Consider the following 12,304-nt stretch of genomic DNA (forward strand, 5'->3'; position numbering starts at 1 on the left):
TATCTGATCAGTTGAAATGGAATGTTTCTGTTCAGTTGGAGAACCTGCAAAAACGAATCTACCAGCTAGAGGAGCAGCTGCACAGTGAAATGCAGTTGAAAGATGAGTTGGAGCAGAAATGCAGGTATGGAATAATCCTTTGTCTTACGTTCATAGCCACTTTCCAAAATACAGATTAAGACAAAGCCTCGGCTTGAAGGAAAAGAATGAAGATGTAAATTTCTTAATCCATGATGGGAAAATGAGTCTGCCTGTTAGTCTGACTAAAGACATCTTGCAAAAACGTTGAGCCTGATGAGAACAGAATAGATGAGTTGCAAACTCTAAAAAAAGTTTTGTTTCGTGGGAGGATTAATGCTTGAATGACACTTAATAACGACATGGTCCCAAAGTGTCTTCTGTCCCTTGGTGCCTCTGTGATTTTATGAGGAAACTGGAGTTTTCCATGAAACAATTTTCACAAGATTTTACAAACTTCAGCCTCATTGTTTCATCTCTGTGAGAGACATTCAGAGTGTTTATTTATTTATTTTTATTTATTTTTTCTCTTGTTGCCCCTAGGACATCAAACAACAAGATTGAAAAGATTATGAAAGAGCTGGATGAAGAGGTAAATGCCTTTTTAAAATATTTCTTCCTCGCATTATAAATTCCTGTTATCAGCTTTGCAGTACACTCCTTTGATTTTGTTAATATAGTGTGGTGTCGCTAGCAAGCTATGAAGTTAAATATATTACTGTTTCAGATCAGTGGCTAGATTAGAGCTTGTTCCCCATCCACATCAAAGCTGCTCTTTTGTTCCTCGCCTTAGGCAAACCTGAGGAAGAGCGCCGATGCCAGCTTGTCTCTGCTGGAGAAGGACAAGCTTATGCAGCAGCACAGATTCACAGAGTACCAAAGAAAAGCCGACCAGGAGTCAGAGAAGAGACGGAATTTGGAAAACGAAGGTGAACTTAATGAAATGCTGCTGAGGTTATGAGTTAGACTTCTTGCAAAATACACACACTGGTCACTTTATTAGGTACACATGTTCAACTGCTTGTTAATGCAAATATCTAATCAATCACATAGCAGGAAGTCGGTGCACGAAGGCCGGTAGATATGGTTAAGATGACCTGCTAAAGTTCAAACTGGGCATCAGAATGGGAAACAGAGGGGATATAAGTGACTTTGAAGATGGCTTGTTTGTTGGTGCCAGATGAGCTGGGATGTTTCAGAGAATGGTCCGCAAAAGAATGGCAGGAAGTTCACTGTACTCCAATGGCCTCCACAGTCAGGAGGACTCAAACCAATAAATGCAACTTTGGAATCTGATGAATGAGGGATTCTTAATTTGGATGTCCAGGCGACAAAATTGCAGAAACTGTGTGATGCTTTCGTATCAATATGGAGCCAAACGTCGGAGGAATGTTTCGAGCACCATGAAGAATGAAAGAAGTTCTAAAGGCAAATTGGTGTTCAACCCAGTACTAGCAAAGTTGGGGAGAATTTTAATCGTTGAGTAAGATGAAGTATGTACTTTTTTTTTATCAGATGAAGCCTAATGTGCTGATTGGATTACCTGATAACCTCGTACCGTCTTCATCTTCCTAACTGCTGACTTTCTGCACATGGGCTTCTGACTTGAAATTACTCTTATCAGCTCTTTTTTTACATTTAATTTAATTTATTTTTGAAGAAAAACACAAAAAAAGTCACGAATGTTCTTTGTGCTAATACTTTCTTTCAGTCCTTTAGCAGTAATTTGCTGTCCAGAGTTAATAGTTTTTGTAAACATAAAGTCTAAAAATGAAGAAAGACAAACCTGCCTCAGACACTCCTAGTCTGATCACTCTGGAAAAAAATGAATTACTGAATAATGAATTACTAAAAGGCACCTCAGCCATGTCACAATACATTTATAAACACACCCATAGCTAAACAAGCAGCTGCTATTATGTAGTGGTAAAATCTAATGTTCATATAATAAAGTTAATGATGTGTGTTGGCTCTAGGCTGCTGACATAAAATAATTTATACTGGGGAAACTAAATCTAACTCTGCTGTAATTGGAAAGAGGAGCTTAAATGAGGTTGAGTTTTTTTTCTTATTCTTTATTTCCTTTATTTCCCCTTAGTGTCAAATTTGAAGGAGCAGTTGGAAGATATGAAGAAAATCAGTCAGAACTCGCAAGCCTCAAATGACAAGATTACCCAGCTTCAGAATCAGGTATACAGCAGACACATGCATGCACACTCTGGAAACTGAAGGACAAAACATTAAATGTTTTTTCCCTCCCTTTGTGTTGGATTTTTTTCTTTAATTTTTATTTTGGATTGACAGCTGGAAGAGGCCAACGACTTGCTGCGTGCAGAGTCAGATACGGCGGGGAGACTGAGGAAGAGCCACACAGAGATGACCAAGTCAATGGCACATTTGGAGAATTTGAACCGTGAGCTGCAGGAGAGGAGCCGCGCAGTAGAAGGAGAGAAGGCGCAGCTGGAGAAAGAGCTCCTGCTTCTACAGAGCACCCTGGACTCTGAACGGAGGAACTACAGTCAGGACTCAGAGGAGATCAGGGAGCTGCAAGGTGACACTGATATATCACTTCGAAAACAAGTGAAATCTGCGATAGCTCGACCAGATTACAGTTTCAGTTATTGATAACTGAAAAAGCAAGTGTTACCATACAGTTAAAATACATATTTAAAAGTCCAAAGTAGAATTGAATTGGTATGAAATAATTACTTTAAAAGGCTTTAAAAAAAAGAGGAAAAAACCCAGCTTCATGTCTTAACTGTCTGCCTTTATCTTTCACTCTTAGCGAGATTGTCGGGGTTGCAAGAGGATAACAAAAACTTGAAGCTTAGTCTGTCCAAGATGGAGGCGGAACGCAAACAGGCCCAGGAAAGAAGCAATAATTTGGAGAAGGTATGCATGTCACACTGAGTAGTATTTGTGCATCCAATTTGTAGACGTGTGCAAGTTGTTTGATTTTTTGTTGTTGTTGTGTTCTTTTGTTGTTTTCCCTCGCCACAGGAAAAGAACAATTTGGAGATAGACCTGAATTACAAACTGAAGACCTTGCAGCAGCGTCTGGAGCAAGAACAGACGGAGCACAGGGTGACGCGGGCACAGCTCACTGACAAATACGAGTCTATCGAAGAAGCCAAATCAGCTGCCATGTCTGGTATGTCAGGCCTACGTGCGCTCATGCCCTGCTTCCCCCCCCCCTCTAATTCAAATCATTAAGATTCTTTTTTTGCTTTGACTGTTCTATTTGTCTCAAATATTATTACCTTTTCTCTCTGCCTCATGGTTATTTTCTACTATCTTATAAGAAGTCACCTCCAGGTTCTGTTTTCGGTGAGAGGAATTCATGGTGCAAAGCAATGAGCGTGTTAGGACATTGCCTTGTTGCATATTCAGGTTTTTTTTTTTTGCAATAGAATGATACAGCAAAAGATTCACCCAGACGGCTCAGCTTGGTGATACATACAAAAAAGAAAACATTAAAATGAGCTTTTCTGTATCAAATGTCTCTATGCAATTTTCGAGCTTTGAACAGACGCCAGTTGAAACCTGTTGCCGTCTTTCTGTTTCCTCATTCCTGCATATATTATCTGAAGTGAACTTGAAGAGTTGTTAAATGGTAGTTATCCCCGAAAACCAAACAGCCATTACACTAACTGCTTTTTCAAATATGTTCTCCAGCTGTCCAGCAGAAGATGTCAGAGGAGACGGGAGCAAGGATGAGGGCAGAGAGCCGGGTGGTGGAGGTTGAGAAGCAGTGCTCAATGTTGGAGTTTGACCTTAAGCAGTCTGTGCAGAAAATGGAGCAGCTGATGAAGCAAAAGGAACGGCTGGAGGATGAGGTAACTGAGCGATCCTCACAATGGAGTTTTGTGTGTCATTTTATTTCTTTCAGCGCCGTGATTCCTAGAATTCTTTCCCGCCCTCTCGTTCTTCTCCAGGTGAAGAATCTGCAGATTCAGGTAGAGCAGGAGTCAAGCAAACGCATCCAGATTCAGAACGACCTGAAGACCCGCATGCAGGAGATGGACCGTCTTAGGTGTTCAGAGAAACAGCTCAAACAAGAGATCAACACATCACTGGAAAGTAAACGCTCACTGGAGTTTCAGCTGGCACAGCTGTCCAAGTAAGTTTCACCTTTTAGTTAGAAAACTCAATGTTTGTTTTTCTCTTAAAATGTTATCCATGTTGTCTGCTCACTAGTTATAGAGCCTTAAACATTATCAAATATGATGGAGATAAAATTGATGATTAATAGTTATATATACATGAAATGGGGCATTTGCACCATTGTGTCAGTTAATTTAACCTGGAAACAAACTGGCAGTAGCTGTAGCCAGGAGGGCTTATTTTCTCTTACTGCTGCACTGGCCAGTAATGCTCCTTGGAAGTCGGGGTGTAAATTGCCCTATAATTGCCTCCTATTTTCATAAAAGTGCTGTTATTCCAGCTTAGAGCGTGACTCTCAAAGCTGTTCTGCTACAGTGTTTACACCACAGGATTAGCGTTTACTCTCAGTCCAGCTCCATCTACTTGATTGCTAATCCTCTGGCTAGTTTGCTCTACTGCGTCGGCTGACTAGGCTGAATTAAGATGTCAGGTCTCTTTTTTGTTTTCCTGGCTGAAGTGTTTTGGTTGCTGTGTAAAATATGATACATGTTGGATTTACTAAAGAAAAAAAAAATCAAACACCTAACATATTTGTTTTGGCGTGCTAACAGACAGTACAGAGGCAACGAGGGACAGATGAGGGAACTTCAGGACCAGCTTGAGGCTGAACAGTATTTTTCTGTGAGTATATGTCACAGTTTCTCTGTCGTGCTCATTTAATGTGAAAAGCTCCAGCTAATCTCGTTTTTTTCTCCCTCAGACGCTTTACAAAACTCAGGTCAAAGAACTAAAAGAGGAGATTGAGGAAAGGAACCGGCAGATACAGGAGGCTAATAAGAAGGTGCAGGATTTGTGCAACGAAAGGTAAGAGGCTCGGTTCTCCTCATGCATATTGCAGCCTTCTTATATATCTAAATAACCTTTAACCTTTTGTAAGTATTCCTCATTTCTTTCAGCTTTTGCTGTTTGATGGGGGGAAAATTCAAGTGATGAGGTTTTTTCTTTTTTAAAATCAAACTTCCTTTATCCTGCACACAGGGATTCCTTGTCTGCACAGCTGGATCTGACAGTGACCAAGGCCGAGTCAGAACAGCTTGCTCGGGCACTTCAGGAGGAGCAGTATTTCGAGCTCAGCCAAGAGAACAAGAAAGCAGTGACAAGGCATAAGCAGGAGATTGGGGAGAAAGAGGCTACTATTGCACGGGTGAGCCTTCAAACACACACTGACAGCATTTTCTTTATTCCCACACTCATATTCATTGCTCAATTTCTAATTCTGTTAACTTAAAGTAGAGAAAATAAACATCTTCATATTTTTGCACAGCTTGAGGAATCCTATAAAACTCTGACCAAAGATGTGGAGAATCTCAGCAGAGAGAAGACGGAGTTAAGTGAAAAGCTTCGTATTCAGGATGAAGGTACTGTGCTTTTCATGATGCGCACATCTCCGCGTTGTAATTAATGTCGATGTACAAGCTTATTCCCCTTGTCTCTCTCAGAATATGTCGCTCAGAAGGAAGAAATTGAAAAATCAATCAAGGCCAACTACGAGAAGGTCCTCTACACAGAGCGCACACTGAAGACTCAGGTAAGAGCCTCTTACTTTTCGAGAAGTTACTCCATACTGTTCCTGTAAACAAGTGGAGAGATGCGGCCGATGTGTTCAACTGTTCGGTCTTTTCCATCCGTCAGGCGGTGAACAAACTGGCAGAGATCATGAATCGTAAAGACATGAAGCTGGACCAGAAGAAGAAGGGTAGCACAGCTGATCTGCGGAAAAAGGAGAAGGAAAACCGCAAGCTTCAGCTGGAGCTTAATCAGGAGAAGGAAAAGTTTAACCACATGGCCATCAAATACCAGAAGGAGCTGAGCGAGATGCAGGCGGTACGTGAACGTCTGGTTGCGCTGCGGCCCAGTATGATGATCTGTGGACTATTATTTGGTTTTAACCTTTGACCTTCCTACCACCAGCAATTGGCAGAGGAAAGCACGTATCGCAACGAGTTGCAGATGCAGCTGGACAGCAAGGAGAGCGACATCGAGCAGCTCCGGGAGAAACTGAACGACCTGCAGCAGCGCATGGATAACTCCAGCGTCACCAGCCTGCAGACAGACGAGACGGACAGTAATATCGCAGGTATGTTCCCAGCCCGTCACAGCTGCTGTTGCCTTTATCGATCACAGTGACAGTTAAAAATCAAATAAACTTACACTCGTGAACTTTGATCTGGTGACGAAGTTATGCGGTGTGGGATTTTACTTGGTTGAAAACTTGACTTACTTTGTTTGTGTCAGTTAGCGTAGGTACCACGAGGACTCGATTCCTGAAGTATAACCTTCTGAATATGATTTTTGTTTTGGTTTATTTGACACATTTGACTTTTGTCTCGTCTAAAATAAGTCTCCCTTTCAGGTTTTATTCTTTTAAATGTGTTGTTTTTAGTTCATGAGCCAAAAGATCTGAATCTGTATTTAGAGCATCATGTGAATGATTTTTTTCCAAGCAGTTTAAGTTTAGTACAGTAAGGTGTTAGAAGGCAGGGAAGCAGCTGTACTGACTCACTTAATTCTCTTTCTAATGCATCACCTTCTTAAATGACATCTAACATGTGTATGAATATATGTTGTGCTGGCTGTTTTCATGTTTGTTGGTAGCTGTGGTTAAATCAATCTCTTCTTTATTTCCCTCATGCCCAGTTGGTTCTCCTTGCTCTTCTTATCTTTGTAACTTCCATTCCTTTTCCTCTGTGAGTAACTCGGTGAATCAGCCCCTTTTTGCCCGGCCTGCGTTGCTGCTGTTGTATGTGTGTGTACTGTAGTTTTTTTTGTTGTTGTTTTTTTCCCCTCCACCCAATTTCTCAAGTATTGTTTTGCCAGAGGTGTGACAGCCATATCTGCTGGGAGAATTCAACAGCACTTTTGAAAGAAGCCTGTCAGAGTGTGGGGAGTGAATCAGCTCTAGAGGAGAAAAAAATAATGTAATGACTAACAGTGACGAGATATTACGAGAGAGCGCTGGGAGTGAATTTGCTTAATGTCACGAGGCCGACCTGAGCAGTGAAGCAGCCAAATTAGAACAAAGTTTACTGACACAACACCCGGTGTGAGGTCTGCCGCGTCACTCTCAGCACCTTTTAAATGTCTCCAAACACTGGAACAAACGTGTTCTTCAAACACGCAACACCCTTGTGTCTGTGTCGGCATGCTCACCACAAATCGCTGCTCGTTTGGACACGAAGACCTCCCTCACGACCTCACATGTAGTAGACAAATCCCACTTTTTTGTGGTGTTTTTTTTTTTTCCCTACTGAACCTGTTTAGATTGTGTTGTTTCAGCTGCATGCACTTGCATTTATGATTTAATTTTTGAATAAAGATAACACACATTTGTTTCTGTGAAAGGAGCGAGTGATCAAGCTAATTGAATTCCAGCTGCACAAATACTACATCAGGATTTTTAACATACTTTTGCAGTCTTACATGCTCTCTTAGCATGCTATAAGAAGGCCTTACTCATACTAATATTCTCTTCTTGCATGGGTGTGTGAAGTTGCAGCCTGGGATAGCTACAGTCTTCTCTTGTCACCTACTCCAGTGCACTTAACCTTAACGCTGGCAAACTCCCGAGGAGTTCACCAGCGTTTTATTTATTTATTCATTTATTTATTGACTTGTTCTTTATTTTTCTCCCCAGTTGAGTTTGGACCTGATTTGCTGCATGGCCTTCATCTAGTGTCTCTAAATACTTGCACAGAATTTTTCTTTTCATGTTTTTCTTCTTTGCTGCTTTTCAGAGTCCAGATTGGAGGGTTGGCTGTCTATTCCTAATCGTGCTAACATCAAAAGATACGGATGGAAGAAGCAGGTGTGTGTCGCACGGTTCCTTTGCTCGCTCACATTTTTCATTATGCAGAAAGAGGTTTCACCAACCCTCTCATTTGTCTCTGCAACATTTGCAGTATGTGGTGGTGAGTAGTAAGAAGATTCTGTTCTACAATGACGAGCAGGATAAGGAGCAGTCCAACCCCTCGATGGTACTGGATATCGAGTAAGTGTTTTTCTTTGTGGCATCTTCTTCTTGCTAGCTCGGTCTTCTTGAAAAATGTAGAGAAGAAAAAGTAACAAAGGTTAATGGATTTCTCCTCTTTTTATACCTTCTTGTGTAGCAAACTGTTTCATGTGAGGCCAGTCACGCAAGGAGATGTGTACCGAGCTGAGACTGATGAGATTCCAAGGATTTTCCAGGTAGGCTTTTTTTTGTTGTTGTTTTTTAATGTGCAGTTTTATTTTTATGTTCACATTTCCATGCAGTCATGAATAGAGTTTGCTCAGCCACAGAAACAAGGCCCTGTCTATCTCTCTCTAACTATTCAGATTTTGTATGCTAATGAGGGAGAGTGCAGGAAGGAGGCGGATCTAGAGACAGTCCCTCAGGGCGACAAGACCAACTGTCTCCCACACAAAGGCCACGAGTTCATCCCCACGTTATATCACTTCCCTTCAAACTGCGAGGCCTGTGCCAAGCCTCTGTGGCACGTCTTCAAGCCGCCTCCGGCCCTGGAGTGTCGCCGCTGCCACGTGAAGTGCCACAAGGACCACCTTGACAAAAAGGAGGATGTTATTGCTCCTTGCAAAGGTAAAACACAAATTCTTATCTCTGCAGGCTAAGCTGGTATCACGAGCATTTTAAGACAATAAACAGTCCGTATCTATAAATCCTTGAAGGTGTTTTCTAGTTTATGTACAGGCTCTAAGTTGGAATTCACTGACGAAGCATTTTGGGATACTCAAAGTAAACAGGACAAATTGGTTATTGTTGCAGCTAAACTCAGAGGTTTCTAAGGGAGTTCTTGTTGTTGTTTAATTTCAGTATCAGTCATATAAACATTGTTTATATCCTTGAGGCCTTTTTGTTGAAAGAAAGTATTTTAAAGCGTTGTTTACATCCTTGTTTCGTCCTCCCTTGGCAAATTCCAGCTTATGTTGACACGTCACTGCCACTTGTTCATCAGTGAAATAGTGTGAAACCACTGGCACGATCAGGTTTTGTACCACACATCTGCTAATGTGTAAACAAAGTCATTTGGAGGACTTGGATAGTTCGAGGTCATGTTTTTAAGGCTTGATTGTGTCATCCTGTCCAGTAAACTACGACGTGACCTCTGCCCGGGACATGCTGCTGCTGGCTCTGACCCAAGACGAGCAGAAGAAATGGATCGGCCACCTCGGAAAGAAGATTCCCAAGACCCCGCCGTCGACATTCACAAGAGCCTCGCCGCGGTCCATGTCCACTCGCTCTGGACCCAACCAATCCTTCCGCAAGAACCCTAAAAGCAATACAGGAAAGCTGAGGTAACTTGATAACTTTGAAATAAAACCCATCTCGTCAGACCTTATTTGTATTTATTTATTAACTCAGATTGCGTTTACATATTTTCACTAATGGTGAAATAACTTTAGATAACTAGGATAAAACGTGAGTATTTTTTCTCTTCAGGCAGTCAGTCAGGGTGTGCTGCAGTCAGTAGCCTTTTTTTTCTCTCTCTCTCCTCAAACCCATCTTGTGGGCTGAGATGTGGTCAAGTCAGTCATGTGACCTGCTGTTTGTCTCCTGTGTTGTAGCAGAGCGCAGTCCACCCTCCAAGCAGCAGACACAACATCGAGCACTTGTTGACAGGAACTTCTTCAGAAAGTTTTGTGTGTGTGTGTGTGTGTGTGTGTGTGTGTGTGTGTGTGTGCGTTTTTAAAAAACAGACTTTTTTCTATGACTTTAAACTTGTCTATTTATTAATTGTGTTATTGGGTGTTTCAAACTCAAGAGACACTTCCTGGTTGCTTGGTTGACTCTTGGGCTCTGTGCAGTTGGCACTTGGGATTTTCTAATTGGCACTAATGTGTTGTTGGGGTCAGTTACTAACTTCATATTCTTACATGGCAACTCTCATTAGACCAATATTCAGGATTTTTACATTACTGGTCAAACATCATGAAAAGGTGTTATAGTGTCTGTAAGCCAGCTTTTCTGTTTCTGTTGTTAGACTGGGTTACTAACGAAGGTTTTTTATTTTATTTTGAAAAGGCCTTTCTTTTACTGGACACCTGTCTCTGTTCTTCTTTCAGCTAACCGTCTGAACCGTTGGGATTTTTCTCTGGACTCTAAACTTTCCCTTCCTTCCTCATCCTCAAAAATGGAAAGAAACTGTATTGCATAGATAATTCATTAAAAAACAAAAAAAACAAAGCTAAAAAAATATATGTATATTGACAAATAACCAACGCTGGAGAAATTGCAACACACTTCAGACACAAGGCATCGTGGACATTAAAAAAGCAAGGGGAGGGAGTCACTTGACCAACTCAGCAAACTTGCAGCTCTACGTTTTCACCAGAAGATGGCGCACACGTCTTGATCTAAAGATGGACAACAGAGGGAGAGAGGGACTCCTGTCATGTAGACATCCTGTGGTTCATATCATGTGAGAGTTGGAATGGAAACTGGAAGGTAAAAGGGGGTTTTGCTGGGACTGCTGCATGTATGTGTTCAGTTTAAGGTACTGTCATACAGGGATTGCAGATCTGCGGCGAAAGGTTGTGTCTCAGGGGCGGAAAATTGATATCTATTTAGTAATTTCTTTCCCCCACCTGTCGGATAACGTGGGCTTTAATGCAACTATGCTTTTGTTTTGTTTTGGTTTTGTTGTTGTTGTTTTTTTTTTTTAATGACTGATGCCTTCATCTAACGTCTCTGGCCTTTATTCTTATCACTCTGCAAGTCAGTTATATCAGGTTTGGGACAACGTATTGGGACATGAGTATTAGATGTTTTGAGTATTGAGTGAGGAGCATGCAAGATCATCATTTAAATCTATGCATTGTTTTTATTATAATTATTTTTATTGCTCCAAGCCATAAGGAAAATTCCATTGTAATGGTATATAGGAGTCCTAAAACTTTTTTTGTTTATTTGGTACATTGTCTGTAATATTTTTTTTTTTGTGTATTCAGTGTATTTTTTCTTTGTAATGTATTGCCTTACATTGATTCATAGATAAGTGGTTCAAAAGGAAAACATTAAGTTAACAAATGTAAAACTGCACTGTTTGACTTGACTGTAAATTATTTGTAGAAGACTAAACAGGTGTAGCATTTGGCCCACCTAGTGCCTTACCGTTTGGATATTGATTTTACTGCCATATGTTTTTCTTTCCTTTTTTTTTTGTTGTTGAAACAAGACAAATCTGAATTCTTCCATCATTTTTTTTTTAAGAATTTGCCACACGTGTGTGGTTTTATCAGAACTTGCTTTGTCTGGTTTGAATATATATATAAAAAATTATATATATAAATAAATATATTAGATTACCTCTTTATGAACACGTAGCAATAGAGTTTGTGTAAAAACAAAGTCCCCGTTCTTGGTTCATATCATAAATTTGAGGAGGATGTATCTTAAAAACAAGCCCGTGTCAATGATTGTCCTCGATTGCAAGTCATTTTCTCTAACATGGTAATGTCCCGCTAATGCAAACACCCCCACAGTGTATAATATGAGAGAGACATAAGGATTATGGAATACCTCCACAGTCTTTTTATGTGTAACGTTTTGTTCAGTTAAAAACAAAAAGCACTGGAACTATGATCTACTCGTGTCTTGGATAATTTGCATGGTTAAATTGCATTGGAATCCGCACTGATGGATATGTCAATAAACATATCTCTGTCATTCATTGTATAGTAGTTTTCACTTTAGATGTCATTTATGTTTTTGTATCAGGCCAGCTGGGACAGATTCAAGGACCCCTAAGCACATCTTTATATGCTAATTTAACTCTGCTAATCTTGACACTTTTATTCTCACCAGGTTTATTTTTGGGCCTTTTTCACTTTTATTTTGAACAGGACATCAGAGCACACATGCAGGAAATGTCCTATTGTGGGGTCAAACCCAGGCCTTTGCACAAGGGTTCACCATATTGGTCTTCTGCTTAATCACTAAACTATAGCGGCACAATTAATTGTAGTTTTGTGCTTTTATATTCTAAAAAAAATAAATAAATACTTGGTGTTTTTTAATCATATGGAGTGGAAGGAACAAAGGGGTTCCATCCCCAAAGTTGGTCTATTTACGGTGTCACAGTGAGAGCAGTGCACTCTTTAATGTGAGATAACTATCATTCACTCA

General features: G+C 40.6%; 1 protein-coding gene across 2 annotated transcripts in view; it reads left to right on the plus strand.

The window, feature by feature from the left end:
• rock1 (Rho-associated, coiled-coil containing protein kinase 1) overlaps positions 1–11,850 on the plus strand; it is a 31,355-nt gene extending 19,505 nt beyond the window's left edge. The window contains exons 12-33 of one of the 2 annotated variants that reach the window (XM_085253885.1): positions 36–124; positions 562–610; positions 812–947; positions 2,117–2,208; positions 2,323–2,569; positions 2,804–2,910; positions 3,019–3,169; positions 3,694–3,854; positions 3,954–4,138; positions 4,734–4,803; positions 4,883–4,986; positions 5,161–5,326; positions 5,447–5,540; positions 5,622–5,710; positions 5,815–6,006; positions 6,094–6,259; positions 7,917–7,987; positions 8,082–8,170; positions 8,289–8,367; positions 8,497–8,758; positions 9,267–9,474; positions 9,745–11,850. In XM_085253885.1, the coding sequence (XP_085110011.1) occupies positions 36–124; positions 562–610; positions 812–947; positions 2,117–2,208; positions 2,323–2,569; positions 2,804–2,910; positions 3,019–3,169; positions 3,694–3,854; positions 3,954–4,138; positions 4,734–4,803; positions 4,883–4,986; positions 5,161–5,326; positions 5,447–5,540; positions 5,622–5,710; positions 5,815–6,006; positions 6,094–6,259; positions 7,917–7,987; positions 8,082–8,170; positions 8,289–8,367; positions 8,497–8,758; positions 9,267–9,474; positions 9,745–9,796 (2,859 nt within the window). In that variant the 3' untranslated portion in view covers positions 9,797–11,850. The remainder of the gene's footprint in view (positions 1–35; positions 125–561; positions 611–811; positions 948–2,116; positions 2,209–2,322; positions 2,570–2,803; positions 2,911–3,018; positions 3,170–3,693; positions 3,855–3,953; positions 4,139–4,733; positions 4,804–4,882; positions 4,987–5,160; positions 5,327–5,446; positions 5,541–5,621; positions 5,711–5,814; positions 6,007–6,093; positions 6,260–7,916; positions 7,988–8,081; positions 8,171–8,288; positions 8,368–8,496; positions 8,759–9,266; positions 9,475–9,744) is intronic. The other variant, XM_085253886.1, reaches the window with a different exon arrangement.
• Positions 11,851–12,304: the final 454 nt, after the last annotated feature.

Source organism: Mchenga conophoros, linkage group LG18 (assembly GCF_057382185.1).
Source record: "Mchenga conophoros isolate Kocher_MC1m ecotype Shallow Benthic linkage group LG18, M_conophoros_male_GT1.1, whole genome shotgun sequence".
Taxonomy (NCBI): domain Eukaryota; kingdom Metazoa; phylum Chordata; class Actinopteri; order Cichliformes; family Cichlidae; genus Mchenga; species Mchenga conophoros.